This window comes from Scyliorhinus torazame, chromosome 14 (genome assembly GCF_047496885.1).
Source record: "Scyliorhinus torazame isolate Kashiwa2021f chromosome 14, sScyTor2.1, whole genome shotgun sequence".
In the NCBI taxonomy this organism is placed as follows: domain Eukaryota; kingdom Metazoa; phylum Chordata; class Chondrichthyes; order Carcharhiniformes; family Scyliorhinidae; genus Scyliorhinus; species Scyliorhinus torazame.
This window is the reverse complement of record NC_092720.1, coordinates 184,984,583-185,008,811: the sequence shown is the minus strand read 5'-3', so window position 1 is coordinate 185,008,811 and position 24,229 is coordinate 184,984,583. Positions and strand designations below refer to the sequence as shown.

General features: G+C 50.7%; 1 protein-coding gene across 1 annotated transcript in view; it reads right to left on the bottom strand.

Annotated features, from left to right (window-relative positions):
- Positions 1-458: 458 nt before the first annotated feature.
- Positions 459-24,229, bottom strand: part of LOC140389094 (uncharacterized) — a 47,751-nt gene continuing 23,980 nt past the window's right edge. The window contains exons 2-5 of the mRNA XM_072473253.1: positions 11,330-11,470; positions 9,640-9,845; positions 8,376-8,496; positions 459-615 (exon numbers count right to left, since the gene is read on the bottom strand). Of these exons, the coding sequence (XP_072329354.1) occupies positions 605-615; positions 8,376-8,496; positions 9,640-9,845; positions 11,330-11,470 (479 nt within the window). The 3' untranslated portion in view covers positions 459-604. The remainder of the gene's footprint in view (positions 616-8,375; positions 8,497-9,639; positions 9,846-11,329; positions 11,471-24,229) is intronic.

Here is a 24,229-nt window from a genome sequence, read left to right as displayed (position 1 = left end):
CTAAGTGGATAACTTCACATTCAACCACGTTGTATTGTATCTGCCGTCTGTTTGCCCAATCACTCAACTTGTCTAAAACACCTTGAAGCCTCCTTGCATCCACCTCACAATTCTGCACAAGTTTGCATCGTCAGCAAACCTGGACATTAAGCCAGGTCCTCACCTGTCCCCTCAAGAAGAGCGAGGTGGGGGAAGGGTCGTGGGTGCGTGGTGTGAGGGTGGGGGCGGTAGGTGAGTCTTGTGCCTGATATTGTTCCTTCTACCAAGATGAAAACAGGAGCCCTGCTCAATGTCACAGTGCTTTGTGAGATGATATAGTTGCTATGTTTCCCACATTACAACAGTGACTGCCATTCAAAGAAAATTCTTCATTGATCGTAAAGTACTTCCGGACATCATGAAGTGATGAAATACGCTGGTGAACTCTTCCATACATACAGACACAAATAGTCAACAACTGCTCACAAACCTTTTTATTGAGAAACAGATGTTTTTTCTTTGTCAAACCGATTGGGAATTATTTATCCAATGTGAGGAATCTAATTCTGTCACCAAGTTCCATCAATCTTGAGCGCGTTAGATTTCCTGTCTGGGTCCAAACAAATCATTTATCTGCTTAAAATAAAACCATAAAGTTAATTAACTCTCAGTTTTAATTACAGCTCAGACAGGGACCTGGAATTAACTGGAGCCAGGGATACTGGGATGGGATTTGGAATTATCTGGAGACTGGGCACGAGCCAGGAATTCATTGGAGCCTAGGAGACAGATCTGGAATTAACAGGAACCTGGGAGGGTAAGGGTCTGGAATTCATGAGCCTGGGAGACAGCGGCCTGGACTTAACTGTAGCCTGGAGAGACAGATCTGGCATTAACTGGAACTGGGGATTGAGTCTGGAACTACTTGGAGTCCGTTAACTGGAACCTAGGGGAGAGGGGCCTAGAATTAACTGCAGGACTGGGGTCTGTAATTAACTGGAGCCAGGGGGACATGGCCTGGAATTAACTTGAACTGGGTGGGGAGGCTGGAATGAACTCTAATGGACAGGGGCTTGGAATTAACGGTGGCCTGTTGGACAAGGGCCTGTAATTAATATGGAAACAGGGTCAGGAGCCTGGAATTGACTGGATCCTGTGGGACTGGGGCCTGAAATTTACTGGAGTCTGGGGAGAGTGGGCCCTGGACTCAACTGGAGTCTGGGGGGACTGGTCTGGAATTAACAAGCGTGGAGGATGTAATAATCATTATTAGTGTCACGAGTAGCCTTACATTACACTGCAATTAAGTTACTGTGAAAATCCCCTCGTCGCCACACTGCGGTGTCTGTTCGGGTACACTGAGGGCAAATTCAGAATGTCCAATTCATCTAACAAGTATGTCTTGTGGGACTAAACACACGCAGGCAGGGAAGAACGGGCAGACTCCGCACTAGCAGTGACCCAAGTCGGGAATCGATCCCGGGTCCCTGGTGCTGGAAACCAACAGTGCTAACTACTGTGCTACCATGGACATTAAATTAACTAGACCCAGGGGAACAACGGCCTGGAATTAACGATAGCCAGGCAGACACAAGCCAGGAATTAAGTAGAACTGGGGGAATAGGGGCCTGGAATTAACTGGAGCCTGGGGAGTCAGGTCTGAAATTAACGGGCTTGGCGAGACAGGTCTGAAATTAACTGGAGCTTGGGGAGACAGGTCTGGAATTAACTGGAGCTTGGGGTGACTGGTCTGGAATTAACGAGCCTGGGGAGACAGGTCTGAAAATAACTGGGGCTTGGCAAGACAGGTCTGGAATTAACTGGAGCCAGGGGAGACGGGTCTGAAATTAACTGGGGCTTGGCGAGACAGGTCTGGAATTAACTGGAGCTTGGGGCGACTGGTCTGGAATTAACTGGAGCCTGGGGAGACAGGTCTGAAATTAACTGGGGCTTGGCGAGACAGGTCTGAAATTAACTGGAGCTTAGGGCGACTGGTCTGGAATTAACTGGGGCTTGGTGAGACAGGTCTGAAATTAACTGGGGCTTGGCGAGACAGGTCTGAAATTAACTGGGGCTTGGGGAGACAGGTCTGAAATTAACTGGAGCTTGGGAGACAGGTCTGAAATTAACTGGGGCTTAGCGAGACAGGTCTGAAATTAACTGGGGCTTGGGGAGACAGGTCTGGAATTACCTGGAGCCTGGAGAGACAGGTCTGGAAATAACTGGAGACAGGTCAGAAATTAACTGGGGCTTGGCGAGACAGGTCTGGAATTAACTGGAGACAGGTCTGAAATTAGCGGGCTTGGCGAGACAGGTCTGGAATTAAGCTAGAGGAGACGGGTCTGAAATTGCCTGGAGAGACAGGTCTGGAATAAACTGGAGCCAGGGGAGACAGGTCTGAAATTAACTGGAGCTTGGGGAGACGGGTCTGGAGTTAACTGGAGCTTGGGGAGACAGGCCTGGAATTAACTGGAGCCTGGGGAGACAGGTCTGGAATTAACTGGAGCTTGGGGACACGGGTCTGGAATTAACTGGAGCCTGAGGAGACAGGTCTGGAATTAACGAGCCTGGAGAGACAGGTCTGGAATTAACTGGAGCCTGGAGAGACAGGTCTGGAATTAACTGGAGCCTGGAGAGACAGGTCTGGAATAAACTGGAGCCAGGGGAGACAGGTCTGAAATAAACTGGAGCCAGGGGAGACGGGTCTGGAGTTAACTGGAGCTTGGGGAGACAGGCCTGGAATTAACTGGAGCCTGGGGAGACAGGTCTGGAATTAACTGGAGCTTGGGGACACAGGTCTGGAATTAACTGAAGCCTGGGGAGACAGGTCTGGAATTAACGAGCCTGGAGAGACAGGTCTAGAATTAACTGGAGCCTGGAGAGACAGGTCTGGAATTAACTGGAGCCTGGAGAGACAGGTCTGGAATTAACTGGAGCCAGGGGAGACAGGTCTGAAATTAACTGGGGCTTGGGGAGACAGGTCTGGAATTAACTGGAGCCTGGGGAGACAGGTCTGGAATTAACTGGAGCTTGTGGAGACAGGTCTGGAATTAACTGGAGCTTGGGGAGACAGGTCTGGAATTAACTGGGGCTTGGGGAGACAGGTCTGGAATTAACTGGAGCCTGGGGAGACGGGTCTGGAATTAACGAGCCTGGGGAGAGAAATCTGGAATTAACTGGAGCATAGGGAGACAGGTCTGGAATTAACTGGGGCTTGGGGAGACAGGTCTGGAATTAACTGGAGTTTGGGGAGACAAGTCTGGAATTAACGAGCCTGGGGAGAGAAATCTGGAATTAACTGGAGTTTGGGGAGACAGGTCTGGAATTAACTGGAGCCTAGGAGTCAGGTCTGCAATTAACGAGCCTGGAGAGACAGGACTGGATTTAACTGGAGCCTGGGGAGACAGGTCTGAAATAAACTGGAGCCAGGGGAGACGGGTCTGGAGTTAACTGGAGCTTGGGGAGACAGGCCTGGAATTAACTGGAGCCTGGGGAGACTGGTCTGGAATTAACTGGAGCTTGGGGACACGGGTCTGGAATTAACTGGAGCCTGGGGAGACAAGTCTGGAATTAACGAGCCTGGAGAGATAGGTCTAGAATTAACTGGAGCCTGGAGAGACAGGTCTGGAATTAACTGGAGACAGGTCTGGAATTAACTGGAGCCTGGGGAGACAGGTCTGAAATTAACTGGGGCTTGGGGAGACAGGTCTGGAATTAACTGGAGCTTGGGGAGACAGGTCTGGAATTAACTGGAGCTTCGGGAGACAGGTCTGGAATTAACTGGGGCTTGGGGAGACAGGTCTGGAATTAACTGGAGCTTGGGGACACGGGTCTGGAATTAACTGGGGCTTGGGGAGACAGGTCTGGAATTAACTGGGGCTTGGGGAGACAGGTCTGGAATTAACTGGAGCTTGGGGACACGGGTCTGGAATTAACTGGAGCCTAGGAGTCAGGTCTGCAATTAACGAGCCTGGAGAGACAGGTCTGGATTTAACTGGAGCCTGGGGAGACAGGACTGGAATTAACTGGAGCTTGGGGAGACGGGCCTGGAATTAACTGGAGCGAGGGGACACGGGTCTGGAATTAACTGGAGCCTGGGGAGACAGGTCTGGAATTAACTGGAGCTTGGGGACACGGGTCTGGAATTAACTGGAGCTTCGGGAGACAGGCCTGAAATTAACTGGAGCCTGGGTGTCAGGTCTGGAACTAACGAGCTTGGGGAGACCGGTCTGGAATTAACTGGGGCTTGGGGAGACAGGCCTGAAATTACCTGGAGCCTGGGTGTCAGGTCTGGAACTAACGAGCTTGGGGAGACCGGTCTGGAATTAACTGGGGCTTGGGGAGACAGGTCTGGAATTAACTGGAGCCAGGGGAGACAGGTCTGGAATTAACTGGGGCTTGTGGAGACAGGTCTGGAATTAACGAGCTTGGGGAGACCGGTCTGGAATTAACTGGGGCTTGGGGAGACAGGTCTGGAATTAACTGGAGCCAGGGGAGACAGGTCTGGAATTAACTGGAGCTTGGGGAGACGGGTCTGGAATTAACTGGAGCTTGGGAACACGGGTCTGGAATAAACTGGAGCCTGGGGAGACAGGTCTGAAATTAACTGGAGCTTGGGGAGTCAGGTCTGCAATTAACGAGCCTGGAGAGACAGGTCTGGAATCAACTGGAGCTTGGAGAGACAGGTCTGGAATTAACTAGAGCCTGGGGAGACAGGTCTGTAATTAACTGGAGCTTGGGGAGACAGGTCTGAAATTAACTGGAGCTTGGGGAGACAGGTCTGGAATTAACTGGAGCCTGGGGAGACAGGTCTGGAATTAACGAGCCTGGGGAGACATGTCTGGAATTAACTGGAGCCTGGGGAGACAGGTCTGGAATTAACTGGAGCTTGGGGAGACAGATCTGGAATTAACTGGGGCTTGGGGAGACAGGTCTGGAATTAACTGGAGCCATTGGAGACAGGTCTGGAATTAACTGGAGCTTGGGCAGACAGTTCTTCAACTAACTGGAGCCTGGAGAGACAGGTCTGAAATTAACTGGAGCCTGGGGAGACAGGTCTGAAATTAACTGGAGCTTGGGGAGACAGGACTGGGATTAACTGGAGCGAGGGGAAACAGGGCTGGAATTAACTGGAGCCTGGGGAGACAGGTCTGAAATTAACTGGAGCTTGGGGAGACAGGTCTGGAATTAACTGGAGCGAGGGGAAACAGGGCTGGAATTAACTGGAGCCTGGGGAGACAGGTCTGAAATTAACTGGAGCTTGGGGAGACAGGTCTGGAATTAACTGGAGCGAGGGGAAACAGGGCTGGAATTAACTGGAGCCTGGGGAGACAGGTCTGAAATTAACTGGAGCCTGGTGAGACAGGTCTGAAATTAACTGGAGCCATGGGGAGACAGGTCTGAAATTAACTGGAGCCAGGGGAGACAGGTCTGGAATTAACTGGAGCCTTGGGAGACAGGGCTGGAACTAACTGGAGCATGGGAAGACAGGTCTGGAACTAACTGGAGCTTGGGGAGACAGGTCTGAAATTGATTGGAGCCTGGGGAGACAGGTCTGAAATTAACTGGCGCTTGGGGAGACAGGTCTGAAATTGACTGGAGCTTGAGGAGACAGGTCTGGAATTAACTGGAGCTTGGGGACACGGGTCTGAAATTAACTGGAGCCTGGTGAGACAGGTCTGAAATTAACTGGAGCCATGGGGAGACAGGTCTGAAATTAACTGGAGCCAGGGGAGACAGGTCTGGAATTAACTGGAGCCTTGGGAGACAGGGCTGGAACTAACTGGAGCATGGGAAGACAGGTCTGGAACTAACTGGAGCTTGGGGAGACAGGTCTGAAATTGATTGGAGCCTGGGGAGACAGGTCTGAAATTAACTGGCGCTTGGGGAGACAGGTCTGAAATTGACTGGAGCTTGAGGAGACAGGTCTGAAATTAACTGGAGCTTGGGAGACAGGTCTGGAATCAACTGGAGCCTGGGGAGACAGGTCTGAAATTGATTGGACCCTGGGGAGACAGGTCTGAAATTAACTGGAGCCAGGGGAGACAGGTCTGGAATTAACTGAAACCAGGGGAGAGAAATCTGGAATTAACGAGTCTGAGGGAGAGAAGTATGGAATTAACTGGAGTCAGGGACATGGACATAATGAGCCTCGGGTAACTGGAAGCAGGTGGGTGGTGGGGACTGGCCCAAAGAGGAAGAATGAATAACATTGCAGATTTCAAACCTTTTTCCTGTCACACTGTTCTCAGATTTTGGTCGCAAACGGTGATCTTGCTATCTGCGTCCCCTCGTTGCAGTTTTAACCATAAACAGGGGCCATTTTGGATACAGCTGCTGCCTGGGGTGCCTCAGATAAGCCAGAAACTTGTCCATTTCCTCATCAGTGATGAAACCTTTAAAATCATAAAGTATTCCCATTTCTACAGAACCTTTCACTATCTCTGGACGTTCCAAAACGTTTCCTAGTTGATGAAGAGAGGTTTTTTTTGAAGGCTGCCCACTATTGTAATTTAGCAAATGAAGAAACGAATTTACACTTAATATCAAACAAACAACATTTTGATAAATGACAGATCTTATTTTTTGGTTAACTGAGAATAGCCAGGATGTCATAACAGAAAATTATCAGTTCATAATGTTCAATGCTTCCTCAGTACTGTTCCCCTGACAGAGTGAATTACTGTTGAGTACTGTCCCTCCAACAGTGCAGCACTGCCTCAGTGCTAACGTCTGACAGTGCGACACTTCCTCAGTACTGCCCTCTGACAGTACAGTACTCCCTCAGTACTGCCCTCTGACAGTGCAGCACTCCCTCAGTACTGTCCCCTGACAGTACAGTACTCCCTCAGTACTGACCCTCTGACAGTGCAGCACTCCCTCAGTACTGTCCCCTGACAGTACAGTACTCCCTCAGTACTGACCCTCTGACAGTGCAGCACTCCCTAATACTGACCCTCTGACAGTGCAGCACTCCCTCAGTACTGTCCCCTGACAGTACAGTACTCCCTCTGTACTGATCCTGGGACAGTGTAGCACACGCTCAGTACTTACCCTCGGCCAGGGCAGCACTCCCTCAGCAGTGAACCTCTGACAGTGCAGAACTCTCTCAGTACAGATCTTCTGACATTGCAGCATTTCGTCCGTACTGATCTTCTGACAGTGCAGCACCCCCTCAGTACTGACCCTCTGACAGTGCAGCACCCCCTCAGTTCTGACCCTCTGACAGTGCAGCACTCCCTCAGTACTGACCCTCTGACAGTGCAGCACTCCCTCAGTACTGACCCTCTGACAGTGCAGCACTCCCTCAGTACTGACCCTCTGACAGTGCCACATTCTCTCACCATTGATCCTCTGACAGTGCATCACTCACTCAATACTGACCCTCTGACAGTGCAGCACTCCCTCAGTACTGACCCTCTGACAGTGCAGCACTCCCTCAGTACTGACCCTCTGACAGTGCAGCACTCCCTCAGTACTGACCCTCTGACAGTGCAGCACTCCCTCAGTACTGACCCTCTGACAGTGCAGCACTCCCTCAGTACTGACCCTCTGACAGTGCAGCACTCCCTCAGTACTGACCCTCTGACAGTGCAGCACTCCCTCAGTACTGACCCTCTGACAATGCAGCACTCCTTCAGTACTGACCCTCTGACAGGACAGCACTCCCTCAGTACTGACCCTCTGACAGTGCAGCACTCCCTCAGTACTGACCCTCTGACAGTGCAGCACTCCCTCAGTACTGACCCTCTGACAGTGCAGCACTCCCTCAGTACTGACCCTCTGACAGTGCAGCACTCCCTCAGTACTGACCCTCTGACAGTGCAGCACTCCCTCAGTACTGACCCTCTGACAGTGCAGCACTCCCTCAGTACTGACCCTCTGATAGTGCAGCACTCCCTCAGTACTGACCCTCTGACAGTGCAGCACTCCCTCAGTACTGACCCTCTGACAGTGCAGCATTCCCTCAGCGCTGACCCTCTGACAGTGCAGCACTCCCTCAGTACTGACCCTCTGACAGTGCAGCACTCCCTCAGTACTGACCCTCTGACAGTGCAGCATTCCCTCAGTACTGACCCTCTGACAGTGCAGCACTCCCTCAGCACTGACCCTCTGACAGTGCAGCACTGACCCTCTGAAAGTGCAGCTATCCTTCAGTACTGACCCTCTGACAGGACAGTACTCTCTCAGTACTGACCCTCTGACAGTGCAGCACCCCCTCAGTACTGACCCTCTGACTATGCAGCTCTCCCTTACTTAGCAGTTAGTCGTAGTGATGCACTGAGGTTGGGGCCAGCAGGTCATATCGGGGTCATATCCGAATTAATGTTGTGCGTTGGAATATTTGGAGCTTTGGGGACTGATTTGTTATATTTCTGTATCTAACAATTACCCACCCATCATCCTTTGTCGAGTGAGGCTGTTGACATGCTGCTGGTAGAGGCTCCTGCGGAGGGGAACTGCATTGTAGATTGTGATGATGCTGTATAGGTATCTCTGCTGTCCAACAGTGAGGTCCTGGAGGAGACACACCAACTTAATGTGAGTGATGAATCAATGTGGTTGGCACTTACCTACTCAAGGGAATTTGGAGGTCAGCACAAATGCAGGCCTTGCCAGCGAAGCCCACATTGCATGAAAGATTACTAAATAAGATTTTTGAGCCGCAGAGAGTGTTTGCTAGAGAGATTTATGACTGGCTGAGCATTAACTTGAGGACTGCACCTCTGTCTCTAGTTCGGGACCCATCATCTCCCTCTCCCATCACTATGGCTCTTCCTTTGACCTCCACAGCATTGCCCATTTCCACCTTTGTCCCAGTTGGTTGGCTGCTGAAACCCGCCCAGCCGTCGACAGCTGCAGATTCTACGGGAACAAAGGATCACGGTCGCCAAGCAAGGGCTCAACCATTTTGGACTGAGGTGAGGGGGAATTTGTCTCACTTGGAGATTGTGAATTGTTGGAATTCCCTACCGCAGGCAACTCTGTGTGCTCAGGCATTGGGAATATTCAATACTGGAACATTCACTCCCTCCCCCACCGATGAACAGTGATAGCTGCATGTACCATATACAAGGCCAAGGAATCCCTACAGTTCAGAAAGCTGCACTGCAGTACCTCACTAAGGCTCCTTATTCAGCCCCTCAAACCGACCACCATCTAGAAGGACAAGTGCACAAATACATGGGAACACCACCACCTGGAGGTTTCCCTCCAATCCACTCTCCATCTTGGCATGGAAATATATTGGCATTCCCTGACTGTCGCTGTGTCAAAATACTTTAACTCCCTCCCTACCCAACACCTCAGTGATTGCAATGGTTCAAAAAGGTGACTTACCACGATCTTCTCAAGTGCAATTAGGGTTGGGTAATAAATGCTGACCTAGCCAGCAATTCCCACATCTCAGAAATGAATTAAAGAAAAGACAGGGATCAATAGATTTCTTTTGGGCACTGACGGTGTTCTGGGTTCGGGGTGGGAAATTGGAATTGAAGGAGATCAGCCATGATGTTATTGATTGGCAGAGCAAGCTCAAAGGGCTGGGTGCTCTCCTCCTGTTCCCGACTCTTCCACTCTTACAAAGCCAACAGTACAGTAACCAGAGAACCCGACGGACTGAGTGACCTCTTTATGTACTGTAGCAACACAATGACTCACCTTTAGAAGAGAACCTTCCAGCATCGACTGGGAAATCTTAACTCTTCTCATCATCTTTAGAGGCCCGTGATGATTAGGCAGCCAATGGTGCCTCTTTGATGGCTTCTCCCGCCAGGCGATGGCGAACGATTCTCTATTGGCTGAGATGGACAGAGATGCGACAGAGAAAGTTGGAGTACAAATGTGGGAAAATGTGAGCTGGTCCACTTTGGCAGAGAGAATAAAAAAAATTGTATTAATCAAACAGAGGGAGATTGCAAAACTCTGCATTACAGAGGGATCTGGGTGCCCTGCTATATGAATCAGGAAACGTTGATATGCAGGCAGCATGGAGTAAAACAGTAGAGAAATTCTACTGCAGAGATAATAAAAACAAAAATGCTGGAAAATTTCAGCAGGCATAGCAGCATCCGTGGAGAGAGAAGCAGTTATCATTTCAAATTCGCGCAACTCTTCTTCAGGGTTGGAGAGGTAGAAACCTTATATCTTGCTCCATCCCCTCTCTTTAACAATACTATACATTTCTACACCTTTTCAGCTGTGAAGAAGTAATATGGACTAAAAATGTGAACTCGGTATTTCTCTCCACAACTGTTAGGTTTCTCCAACGCGTTTTTATTTCAGATTTCCAGCATCTGCGGTATTCTGCTTTTATTGAAGCTCTGCTGCAGTTGCGCAGGGAGATGGTAGAAATCGAGACATGATGAGCCGGAGTAGGCCATTCGGCCCCTTGAACTTACTTCGCCATTCAATACAATGCGATTCTCTATCGCAGCGCCAGGGGCCCAGGTTCAATTCCAGCCTTGGAGTTTGTTTGGCCTCCTCATGTTTTCTTTGGGTGCTCCAGCTTCCCAAACTCCAAATATGTGCAGAATAAGTGGATTGACCATGCTAAATTGCCCCTTAGTGTGGCATTGTGGGGATAGGGTGGGGAGGAGTGGGCATAGGTAGGGTGTTCTTTCGGAGGTTCAGTGCAGACCCGATGGGCCGAATGGCCTCCTTCTGCACTGTAGGGATTCTATGAATTCTACAGTCATTATCCAACAGATTTTGGGGGAAAGTGGGATCACTGTATTGAGCTTGATGGTCAGCCATGATCATCATGAATGGTAGCACAGCCCGAATGGCTTCCTCCTGCTTCTATTTTCTTTGGATGTTTCCAAATCTCGCTCCCTGTTTTAAATTGGCTCTCAGTCGAGTTAGGCTCACTTTTACAATTCACATCCACTTCTTCAAATCCCTGTAAGGCGTAACCGATCCTACCTGTTTCCGCAAGTTGTTTCAGACCCTAAAGTGTTTCCTGTGTTTCATAACCTCTTCCATACACTGTGCCCTTTCCTATCTCTGTAAATCCCTCCAGATCCTACACCCCTATTGATTTCTGTAAATCCTCCAGTCCCTACAGCCCTTTTCATCTCTGTGACCTGTGGCAGTGCAGCACTTCCTCAATAATGCCTCTCTAACACAGAACTCCCTCAGTCCTGTCCCTCAGGAAGTGCAGTTTTCCCACAGTACTGTACAACTTCCAGTGCAGCACTCCCTCTGGACTGTTCCTCTAACAGTGCAACACTCCCTCAGTACTGACCCTCTGACAATGCAGCACTCCGTCAGTACTGACCCTCTGACAATGCAGCACTCTCTCAGTACTGACCCTCAGTGTGTGCAGCCCTCCCTCAGTATTGTCACTCACAGTTAGCTCTGATCACAGCCTCCTCAGTTCCAGTCACTGAATAAGGATTATAAACAAATTGGGTGCTGGGCAACAGGAAACCTGAGAGGGAGGAGTCACTGTGAATGCATTGGATAAGAGCTGCAGGAAGTTTCTTAATCTCTTCAATGCAGGCAGGGTTAGAACACAAACAGAGCTAATCAGAATCCTTCACATTTCAGTCACTGCTGTGTGACAGCTAAACATAGTCAGAAAGAGAGTGACAGAAAGAGAGCATGATACAGAGAGATAGAAAGTGATAGAGTGAGAAATCGGGAAAGACAGAGCAAACAGCCAAAGAGAGAGGGAAAGGGATTGAGAGAGACAGAAAGAGGCAGTGAGAGAGAAAGAAACAGGCTGTGAGAGAGACAGAAACAGGTTGTGAGAGACAGAAACAGGCAGTGAGAGACAGAAACAGGCAGTGGGAGGGACAGAAACAGGCAGTGAGAGAGACAGAAACAGGCAGTGAGCGAGACAGAAGCAGCCAGTGAGAGTGACAGAAGCAGACAGTGAGATAGACAGAAACAGGCAGTGAGAGAGACAGAAACAGGCAGTGAGAGAGACAGAAGCAGGTAGCGAGAGACAGACAGGCAGTGAGAGAGACAGAAACAGGCTGTGAGAGAGACAGAAACAGGCAGTGAGAGTGACAGAAGCAGGCAGTGAGATAGACAGAAACAGGCAGTGAGAGAGACAGAAACAGTGATGCGACGCGAAACAGAGAGTTGAAGTGAACAGTGCCTTTGATCGACTAGAACAGTGCCTGCCTGCGACTGCTCTGCTAGTGAGAGCCGCCTACAGGGTAGCTGCTCTTCATCCCTCCCCTCAAGGGGGCGGACCAGGGACAGAGCCAACAAGGGCACCAACATGATACATTCCGTGTAATACAGTACAATGGTCCATAGGTGGAACCCACATGGGCAACAGCGTGATACAATGTAATACAGTGATGAATGGTCAGTACAATACGTTCACCACATTCACCCCCTGTTAAAAAATTGAAGTCCGACAGGGGTGAAGGGCTCACAGGTTCAGTCTGTCCTGTGCCCTGATCTTGCGCTGCGATCGCCGGAGCTCTGGTATTGCAGCGGGCCCGGGAGTCGAACTCGTCGGTGCGGGCACATGCGTGGTCTCCGGGAGCGTGTCTTCAGGAACTTCATTCCTGTGGGTCGGCGAAGGTGGGAGGGAGTATAGGAGGGAGTGTGGAGGCCATGTAGGGGCAGGGGCGTTGGTTGGTGTAGGTTGGGGTGGTGGTAGGGGAACCTGTGGGTTCCAGGTCCCGGAGGAAAACCGTATCCTGTCGGCCGTCAGGGTGTTCTACGTATGCGTACTGGGGGTTGGTGTGAAGGAGCTGGACCCGCTCGACCAGGGCGTCGGACTTATGGTTCCTGACGTGTTTGCGGAGTAGGACGGGCCCCGGTGTCTTTCGCCAGGCGGAAGCGAGACCCCGGAGGTGGATTTCCTAGGGAAAACAAACAGGCGGTCATGAGGGGTCTCATTCGTGGCCGTGCAAAGGAGGGACCTAATGGAGTAGAGCGCGTCGGGAAGGACCTCCTGCCAGTGGGAAACTGGGAGATTCCTAGACTGTAGGGCCAGGAAGACGGCCTTCCAGACCGTCGTGTTCTCCCTCTCCATCTGTCCATTCTCGGGGGCTGTAACTGGTAGTCCTGCCCTTACCGAGCAGGTACTGAAGCAGTTCATCGCTCATAAACGAGGAGCCCCGGTCACTGTGGATGTAAGTGGGGAAACAGAACAACGTAAAGATACTATGTAGGGCCTTAATGACGGTGGCCGCGGTCATGTCGGGGCAGGGGTTAGCAAAGGGGAAGTGGGAGAATTCCTCATCGACATTGAGGAAATATGTATTGCAGTTGGTAGAGGGGAGGGGCCCTTTGAAATTGATACTGAGGTGCTCAAAGTGCCGGAATGCCTTCACCAGGTGGGCCTTATCAGGTCAATAGAACTGCTGCTTACACTCCGCACAGATTTGACAGTCCCTGGTCATGGCCCTGACCTCCTTGGTGGAGTAGGGCAGGTTGCGGGCCTTGATGAAGTGGATGATCCAGGTGACCCTCGGGTGGCAGAGGTCATCGCGGATGGCCCGGAGTCGGTCATCTTGCGCGCTGGCGCACGTGCCATGGGACAGGGCATCTGGGAGCGGGTTGAGCTTCCCAGGATGATACACTATATCGTAATTATAGGTGGAGAGTTCGATCCTCCACCTCAAGATCTTATCATTCTTGATCTTGCCCTGCTGTGTATTATCGAACATGAAGGCTACCGACCGTTGATCGGTGACGAGGATGGACCTGCTACCAGCGAGGTAGTGCCCCCAGGTTGGGCCCTAGAACTCCGTTTTCCCAGACGTAGCCGAGGATGGCTAGTCTGGTTGTGCGGAAAATGCATTTCTCCTTGTTATTAGTGAGGTTGAAGGCTTGGGCGGTTTGGTTGGCGTCATGGTCCTGCTTGTCATGGCCGCAGATGGTGACGCTGTCCAAGTACGGAAATGTGGCCCGCAGCCCATTCTGGTCCACCATTCGGTCCATCATTCCTTGGAAGACCGAGACCCCATTTGTGACGCTGAAGGGGTCCCGGAGGAAGTGGAAGAGGAGGCCGTCTGCCTCAAAGGCCGTGTAGTGGCGGTCCTTCGGGTGAATTTGGAGCTGGTGGTATGTGGACTTCAGATCCACCGTGGAGAAGACTCGGTAGTGTGCGATCTGATTAACCATCCGCTATCCGTGGGAGGGGGTACACATCGAGGTTCGTGTACTGGTTTATGGTTTGGCTGTAGCCTACAACCATCCGGTTCTTTTCCCCTGTCCTGACGACCACCACCTGAGCTCTCCAGGGGCTATTACTGGCCTCGATGATCCCTTCCCGCAAGAGTCGCTGGACCTCGGACCTGATAAAAGTCCTGTCCTGCAGACTGTACCGCCTGCTCTACTGATGGCGACTGGCTTACAGTCGGCGGTGAGATTTGCGAAGAGCGGGGGAGGGTCGACCTCCCCGGGTGCCAGGTCCCATAGCAGGGTCGCGAGGCTACATACGGTGAGTGGGGGTAGGGGCCCGCTGAACTTCAGGGTTAGGCTCCTGAGGTTGCACTGGAAGTCCAGTCCCAACAGAAGAGAAGCGCAGAGATCGGGGAGTACATATAGTTTAAAATTGGTGTACTAGGCACCCTGTACCGCGAGGTTCACGACAGTGTACCCCTGGATCTGAACTGAGTGCGATCCGGAAGCGAGGGAGATTGTTTGAAGTGTGGGGAAGATTTGGAGCGAACAGCACCTTACCATGTCTGGGTGAATGAAGCTCTCCGTGCTCCCGGTTTCAAACAGGCAAGGCGTTTCGTGTCCATTGACCCGGACGGTCATCATGGAGTTCCAGAGGTATTTGGTCGTGACTGGTCGAGGGTGACCGTGCCTAGTTGCGGGTAGCCGGCGTAGTCGGAGGTGATGGGGTGGCTGCCCCCGTCGGTCGCACGTGTCGGGTGGCGTTGCAGATGGTGGCCAATATGGTGGCCCCCATGAGTCGCACGTGGCGGGTCACGTGGGAGTCTGCAGCCAAGATGGCGGCACCCGTGAGTCGCACGTTGAGTCAGCTTCATTGTGCGAAGTTGAAGATGGCTGCCCCCACGGACAATACAAGGCATATGACGCGTCCAGAGCGGACAGAGCCGGCAGGCACGCAGCCACACTGCGGGGTCTGCAGGCCTGTGAGTCCGAGAGTCAGGCCTGCGATTTGGAGTATTTGGACCTGGCCAGGCAAACTTTGGCGAAGTGTCCCTTTTTGCCACAGTCGCTGCAGTTCGCGTTCTGAGCCGGGCAGCGCTGCCTGGGGTGCTGGTGCTGGCCGCAGAAAAAGCAGGGTAGCCCCCCGGGTTGGGCGGGCAGCCGCGCGGCACAGGCCTGGGGTACTCTCTGGTCGGGGGTCCACGAGGAGGTCATGTGATTGGACGGGAACGCGTTGAGGCTTTGGAACGCTACTTCTAGGGAGGTGGCTAGTTTTACCATCTCTTCTAGGTTGAGGACGTAGTTGGACATGACTCCAGCCACATAGGTGTCCCGGACGGCGAGTTCCATATGTTGAGAGGCCGTGATGGCCTAGTAGTTGCAGATTCGCGCGAGGACTTTGAGGTCGAGTAGGTACTCATCCAGCGATTCCCCGGGACGCTGGCGGCGAGTGGTGAGGAGATGCCGTGCGTACACTTTGTTCACCGGCCTCACGTATAGGCGCTTCAGCATCGCGAGGGCGTCCGCGTATGTGGAGGCTTTCTTGAGTTGTATAGAGATTCGGTGGCTCACCGGGCGTGGAGGAGGCTCCGCTTCTGGTTATCGGTGATGGAGGGCGAGGAGGAGGCGGCGAGGTAGGCCTCGAAACATCAGAGCCAGTGTGAAAAAATCCCTTTTGCCTCCGCGGCCTGTGGGTCAAGTTCCAGTCAGTCAGGTTCGAGGGCTGCTACCATAGCGATGTTGCAGTCGATTAAATTGATGTGACCATCAATTCACACGGGACAGAGAGTTGAAGTGAACAGTGGCTTTAATCGACTAGAATAGTGCCTGCCTGTGACTGCTCAGTTGGTGAGAGCCGCCTACAGGGCAGCTGCTCTTTATACCTCCCCTCACGGGGGCAGAGCCAGGGGCGGAGCCCACAAGGGCACCAACATGGTTGTGGAAGAGAAATTAACAGAAATGAAATACTGCTGAAATAATCTCGTTTCGGACTTATTATGAAAACACATTGTCCTCCGAAAGATAACAAAGCCAAGGGCAAGAACAGACGTACTACGCATTTCATCGTACGTACTTTCCAAGGTCTATTTAATATAAACATGCCTGTTTACTTCCAATAATAAAAACATGCTGTCTTCAATCGAATCTCAGAGTGCAGTGCACTGGCTTTGCAGCTGGAACACTCTCCGCAAATATATTTGTGTAAATAAATTTCCTTAAATCGAACCTCGAGGAATTTGTTTTTATTATGATTTCAACGACAATGGTACATTCCGTGTAGTACAGTACAATGGTCCATAGGTGGAGCCCACATGGGCAACAGCTTGAGACAATATAATACAGTGGTGAATGGTTAGTGCAATATGTTCACCACAAACAGGCAGTGAGAGAGACAGAAACAGGCAGTGAGACAGAAACAGGCAGTGGGAGGGACAGACACAGGCAGTGAGACAGAAACAGGCAGCGAGAGTGACAGAAGAAGGCAGCGTGATAGGCAGACAGGCAGTGAGACAAAGACAGACAGTGAGAGAGACAGAAACAGGCAGTGAGAGAGAGACAGAAACAGGCAGTGAGAGAGACAGAAACAGGCAGTGAGACAGAAACAGGCAGCGTGATAGGCAGACAGGCAGTGAGACAAAGACAGACAGTGAGAGAGACAGAAACAGGCAGTGAGAGAGAGACAGAAACCGGCTTTGAGAGGGACAGAAACAGTGGCACACATATGCAGTCAGGGAGCGAGAAACATCGAAAATTGGAGCAGGAGGAGGCCATTTGTTCCTTTGCGCTTCTCTGTCATTCATTATGATCATGGCTGATCTTCTAACTCACTAACTGTTTCCCGCTTTCCCCCCATATCCATTGATTCCTTTAGCCCCAAGGGTTATACCTAACTCTTCCAGAACACAAAGAGGGCAGGATTCGCCGTCAGCCGATGGCAAAATCGAGAAAGGTGATTGGGCGGAATATCAACTTTGACGCTGATATCATGGCAGACGCTGCGTTGACGCCAAATTGTAATTCTCCAGCGCCTCAACAGCAGCGCCATTGCATTCCACTCCGCACGTACAGTAGACGCTGTTTGCATATCATTAGCTGGCCAGACCTGGTATTCTCCATGGCCTCCAAGATGCTCCGCCTCCACTGGGAGGAATTCCTGGCGACGACATTCCCTTGTACTTTTAAAAATCGAAAAACAGGTGCCATGGCTGATGAGGGAGAGAGGGGAGGTAGGACATGGAGAGGTGGGACAGTAGGCGACCGGCCTTAACACTTGCCAGGCTGACTGGGTGTGGTGCGGGGTCCTGCAAAGGCTGTGAGGGGGGCGATGGGGGGACGGGCAGGGGGCCGGGGTGTCCCCCACGGGACTGGGGTGGCATTCAAGCATGGACTTCAATTGCCGAGGCCCACAATGCAGCCACCTTGCTGCGCACCCAACTGACCACCCATCTTGGTACCAGGTTCTGCAGAGTGCCACTGGCCGTATGGATGCCCTCATTGTATCGCACCTACACCCCAGCCCCCACCCTCCACCATACCAACCCTCCAATCGTCGCCACCCGCCAGAGGGCATCACGCAAGTGCAACCCCCACAATAGCACCTATAGGGAGGTGCCGGACAGGAGATGCGGAGCGTACCGCTGCCCTGGGCAGCGCCAGCCAACAGTACCCCTGGCAGCAGGGAAGGGTGCCAGGGCCACAGGCCCCCATGGTGCCAAGCACTGACAGGATCGTGGCTGTGGGAAGGGGGAGGAGGAGGCAGGTTCCGCAGTGGCCACAGTGTAGCCATTTGGTCCTGGTTGGACACGGCGGTATACACCATGCTAACATGTCAGCCTTTCACCCCCTGCAGACAATGAATTTTGGAATACAGCCAGCAATGGCGGCTTTCCTCCTTGTCGCTTCACCCATGGGGGCCGCCTGCAACTGCAAGAGCTGGAGTTGCTCGAGGAGGAGGAAGCTGCAGCAGCGGAGCCTGCCCAGAGGAACAGGGGGCAGCCGTTGAGGATGGAGAGCCTGCCGCCCAACAGGCCGAGCAGGAGGAGGAGATGCAAAGGAGGCGCTACATGTGGCCTTGAGTGTACTGACAGCACCTGTCATTCAAGCATTTGCCATCCCTAGGCCTCCTCTGTGGCCATCCCAGACCAACCCACCCCTCACACCCATCTGACAAAACACCGAGGCCAGTTGTAACATTCTGCACTTGTATTTAATGTGCAAACATATATACAGATTTGTGCCCTAGCCCCTATTGCTAAACTATGCCCTGCACCCCTGCCAACTTAACTGCTGTCTAATCTTCTGGCCTTACAGGCCTAACGGTACATCTAGGTGGATCCCCACATGGAAACTCAGGAGTGAAGGACGTTGGAGACAGCTGTGATGAGAAATCTGTGTCATTCCCGTACTTGACCTGTGGGCCGAGTACGACTGAGTCCGCATCTGCCACGCCGCATTTCCGACGGGTGAGACCATGAGAGACCCACGCCATCGGGAACTCGGCCAGTTAGACTTGGAGAATTGCCGCGGGGAGCCTCTGTCAATGGACCCTACTCGCACGCACTTCGCGGTGATTCTCCGGGGACTGGAAAATCGCGGGAGCAGCGTTGTGCTGGATTCTGGCGTCAACGCCCATTCTCCGCCCCCACGCCATCGAGATTTCAGGGCGGATGCTCGGAGAATCCCGTCCAGGTAGTCAGGCAAGTGGGAAGTGGGAGAGAGAAAGAGACAGTCAGAGAGTCACCAAGTGAGAGAGATACAAGGACAGGCAGCCTGAGAAGTTGGGCAGAAGAGAGAGGAACAGAGACAGAATGACACGGTGTGATAGAGATGTAAGACAGGCAGTCAGAGAATTGGAGTGAGAGAGAGAGACAGACAGACAGTCAGAGAGACAAGGAGCGAGAGAGATGCAGGAACAGGCATTCAGAGTGACAGGCAGAAAGAACGATACAGGGACAGGAAGTCAGAGAGATCCATAGAACATAGAACATTAGAGCACAGTACAGGCCCTTCGGCCCTCGATGTTGCGCCGACCTGTGAAACCACTCTAAAGCCCATCTACACTATTCCCTTATCGTCCATATGTCTATCCAATGACCATTTGAATGCCCTTAGTGTTGGTGAGTCCACTACTGCTGCAGGCAGGGCATTCCACGCCCTTACTACACTCTGAGTAAAGAACCTACCTCTGACATCTGTCTTATATCTATCTCCCCTCAATTTAAAGCTATGTCCCCTTGTGCTAGACATCACCATCCGAGGAAAAAGTCTCTCACAGTACACCCTATCCAATCCTCTGATCATCTTGTATGCCTCAATTAAGTCACCTCTTAACCTTATTCCCTCGAACGAAAACAGCCTCAAGTCCATGACCTTTCCTCATAAGATCTTCCTTCCATACCAGGCAACATTCTGATAAATCTTCTCTACACCCTTTCCAATGCTTCCACATCCTTCCTATAATGTGGCCACCAGAATTGCTTGCAATACTCCAAATGCGGCCGTACCAGAGTTGTACAGCTGCAACATGACCTCATGGCTCCGAAACTCAATCCCTCTACCAATAAAAGCTAACACACCATTCGCCTTCTTAACAACCCTCTCAACCTGGGTGGCAACTTTCAGCAATCTATGTACATGGACACCGAGATCTCTCTGCTCATCCACACTGCCAGGAATCTTACCATTAGCCCAGTACTCTGTCTTGCTGTTATTCCTTCCAAAATGAATCACCTCACACTTTTCTGCATTAAACTCCATTTGCCACCTCTCAGCCCAGCGCTGCAGCTTATCTCTGTCCCTCTGTAACTTGTAACATCCTTCCGCACTGTCCACAACTCCACCGACTTTGTGTCATCTTCAAATTTTCTCACCCATCCTTCTACGCCCTCCTCCAGGTAATTTATAAAAATGACAAACAGCAGTGGCCCCAAAACAGATCCTTGTGGTACACCACTAGTAACTGGACTCCAGTCTGAACATTTCCCATCAACCACCACCGTTTGTCTTCTTCCAGCTAGCCAATTTCTGATCCAAACTGCTAAATCACCCTGAATCCCATGCCTACCGTGGGGAACCTTATCAAACGCTTTACTGAAATCCATATACACCACATCAACTGCTTTACCCTCATCCACCTGTTTGGTCACCTTCTCAAAGAACTCAATAAGGTTTGTGAGGCACGACCTACCCTTCACAAAACCGTGTTAACTATCTCTAATCAAATTATTCCTTTCCAGATGATTATACATCCTATCTCTCATAAACCTTTCCAAGATTTTACCCACAACAGAGGTAAGGCTCACTGGTCTATAGTGTCCAGGGTTGTCTCTACTCCCCTTCTTGAACAAGAGGATAACATTTGCTATCCTCCAGTCTTCTGGCACTATTCCTGGGGACAAAGATGACTTAAAGATCAAAGCCAAAGGCTGAGCAATCTCCTCCCGAGCTTCCCAGAGAATCCTAGGATAAATCCCATCGGCCCAGGTGACTTATCTATTTTCACACTTTCCAGAATTGCTAACACCTCCTCCTTATGAACCTCAAGTCCTTCTAGTCTAGTAGCCTGAATCTCAGTATTCTCCTCAACAACATTGTCTTTTTCCTGTGTGAATACTGATGAAAAAAATTCATTTAGCACCTCTCGTATCTCCTCGGACTCCAAGCACAACTTCCCACGACTGTCCTTGACTGGCCCTTCTCTTACCCTAGTCATTTGTTTATTCCTGACATATCTATAGAAAGCTTTAGGGTTATCCTTGATCCTTCCTGCCAAAGACTTCTCATGTCCCCTCCTGGCTCTTCTTAGCTCTCTCTTTAGGTCCTTCCTAGCTAACTTGTAACTCTCGAGCGCCCTAACTGAACCTTCATGTCTCATCTTTACATAAGCCTCCTTCTTCCTCTTGACAAGTGTTTCGACTGCTTTAGTAAACCACGGTTCCCTTGCTCAACCACTTCCTCCCTGCCTGACAGGTACATACTTATAAAGGACATGCAGTAGCTGTTCCTTGAACAAGCTCCACATTTCCATTGTGCCCATCCCCTGCAGTTTTCCTCTCCATCCGATGCATCCTAAGTCATGCCTCATCGCATCATAATTGCCTTTCCCTCAGCTATAACTCTTGCCCTGCGGTATATACCTATCCCTTTCCATCACTAAAGTAAACGTAATCGAATTGTGGTCAATATCACCAAAGTGCTCACCTATGTCCAAATCTAACACCTGTCCTGGTTCATTACCAAGTACCAAATCCAATATGGCCTCACCTCTCGTTGGCCTATCTACATACTGTGTCAGGAAACCCTCCTGCACACATTGGACAAAAACGGACCCATCTAAAGTACTCGAACTGTAGCGTTTCCAGTCAATATTTGGAAAGTTGAAGTCCATCATAAAAACTACTCTGTTACTTTCGCTCCTATCCAGAATCATCTTTGCAATCCTTTCCTCTACATCCCTGGAACTTTTCAGAGGCCTATAGAAAACCCCTAACAGGGTGACCTCTCCTTTCCTGTTTCTAACCTCAGTAGACGAGTCCTCATCAAACGTCCTTTCTGCCACCGTAATACTGTCCTTGACTAACAATGCCACCCCTCCCCCTCTTTTACCATCTTCCCTGAGCTTACTGAAATATCTAAACCCCGGCATCTGCAACAACCATCCCTGTCCCTGGTCTATCCATGTCTCCGAAATGGCCACAATATCGAAGTCCCAGGTACCAACCCATGTCGCAAGTTCACCCACCTTATTCTGGATGCTCCTGGCATTGAGGAAGACACACTTTAAACCACCTTCCTGCCTGCCGGTACACTCCTGCAACTTTGAAACCTGACTCATGACCTCACTACTCTCAACCTCCTGTATACTGGAGCTACAATTCAGGTTCCCAAGCCCCTGCTGAACTAGTTTAAACCCTCCCGAAATGCATTAGCAAATATCCCCCCCAGGATATTGGTACCCCTCTGGTCCAGGTGTAGACCATCCCATTTGTAGAGGTCCCACCGACCCCAGAATGAGCCCCAATTATCCAGACATGTAAGACATACAGACACAGGTAGTGGGAGAGGCAGGTAGTGAGGCAGAGACAGGGACAATCAGAGAGATAGGGAGTAAGAGAGATACAGAGACAAACAAATAGGGAGAGAAGGAATGAGAGGGAACAGAGACAAAAAGTAAGAGGCAGGAAGTGAGAGAGGTACAGAGACAGGCAGTCAGAGAGCCAGAGAGTAAGAGAAATGCAGGACAGGCATTCAGAGTAGCAGGCTGTAAGAATGATCCAGGGACAGGCAGTCAGAGAGACAGGGAGTAAGAGATACAGAGACAGGTAGTGGGAGTGGGCAGGTAGTGAGGCAGATACAGAGACTGGCAGAGAGAGAGGGAGTGCGAGAGATCCAGATACAAATAGGTTGAGAGACAAGGATTGAGAGAGATGCAGAGACAGGCAGTGAGATAGATAAGGGAGTGAGGGAGATACAGGGACAGAATTAGAGAGAAGTGGAGTAAAAGCAACATGGAGTCAGAGACAGGCAGTGCAAGATATGCAGAGACAGTCAGATGAAGAAGCAGGTAGTGAGGCAGAGACAGAAAAAGGTAGTCAGAAAGACAGAGAGTGAGATTGGAACAGAGACAAGCAGATAGTGGGACAGGAGTGAGAGAGATGCAGGGCAGGCAGTTGGGGAGCCGGGTTGTAAGGGACAGAGACAGACAATCGGTGAGGAAGGGGGTGAGAGATACAGGGACAGGCATTCAGAGTGAGAGGCTGTAAGAACGATACAGGAAGAGGCCGTCAGAGAGATAATTAGTGTGATATATACAGAGACAGGTAGGGGGAGCGGCAGGAAGTGAGGCAGGTACAGAGACAGTCGGAGAGGGGGGGAGAGAGAAAGGGATATAAATATGTAGAGAGACAAGGAGTGAAACAGATGCAGAGATAGGCCGTCAAATAGACAGAGTGTGATGGATACAGAGACAGACAGTCAGATAGACAGAGTGTGATAGATACAGAGACAGAGAGTCAGATAGACAGAGTGTGATAGATACAGAGACAGACAGTCAGATAGACAGAGTGTGATAGATACAGAGACAGACAGTCAGATAGACAGAGTGTGATAGATACAGAGACAGACAGTCAGATATACAGAGTGTGATAGATAGAGACAGACAGTCAGATAGACAGAGTGTGATAGATACAGAGACAGACAGTCAGATAGACAGAGTGTGATAGATACAGAGACAGACAGTCAGATAGACGGGGAGTGAGAGATACAGAGACAGACAGTCAGATAGACAGAGTGTGATAGATACAGAGACAGGCAGTCAGATAGACGGGGAGTGAGAGATACAGAGACAGACAGTCAGATAGACAGAGTGTGATAGATACAGAGACAGACAGTCAGATAGACAGAGTGTGATAGATACAGAGACAGACAGTCAGATAGACAGAGTGTGATAGATACAGAGACAGAGAGTCAGATAGACAGAGTGTGATAGATACAGAGACAGACAGTCAGATAGACGGGGAGTGAGAGATACAGAGACAGACAGTCAGATAGACAGAGTGTGATAGATACAGAGACAGAGAGTCAGATAGACAGAGTGTGATAGATACAGAGACAGACAGTCAGATAGACGGGGAGTGAGAGATACAGAGACAGACAGTCAGATAGACAGAGTGTGATAGATACAGAGACAGAGAGTCAGATAGACAGAGTGTGAGAGATACAGAGACAGACAGTCAGATAGACAGAGTGTGATAGATACAGAGACAGAGAGTCAGATAGACAGAGTGTGATAGATACAGAGACAGACAGTCAGATAGACGGGGAGTGAGAGATACAGGGACAGACAGTCAGAGAGATGAGGAGTGAGATATACAGAGTTGGGAAGTGAGAGAGATACAGATATAGTAAACAGAGTGATAGGGAGTGTGAGACATACTGTGACAGGCAGTCAGAGAGTTGGAGAGAGAGCGATAGAGAGAGAGAGCAATAGAGAGAGATAGAGAGAACATAGAACATTACAGCGCAGTACAGACCCTTCGGCCCTCGATGTTGCGCCGACCTGTGAAACCAATCTAAAGCCCATCTACACTATTCCCTTATCATCTATATGTTTATCCAATGACCATTTAAATGCCCTTAATGTTGGCGAGTCCGCTAC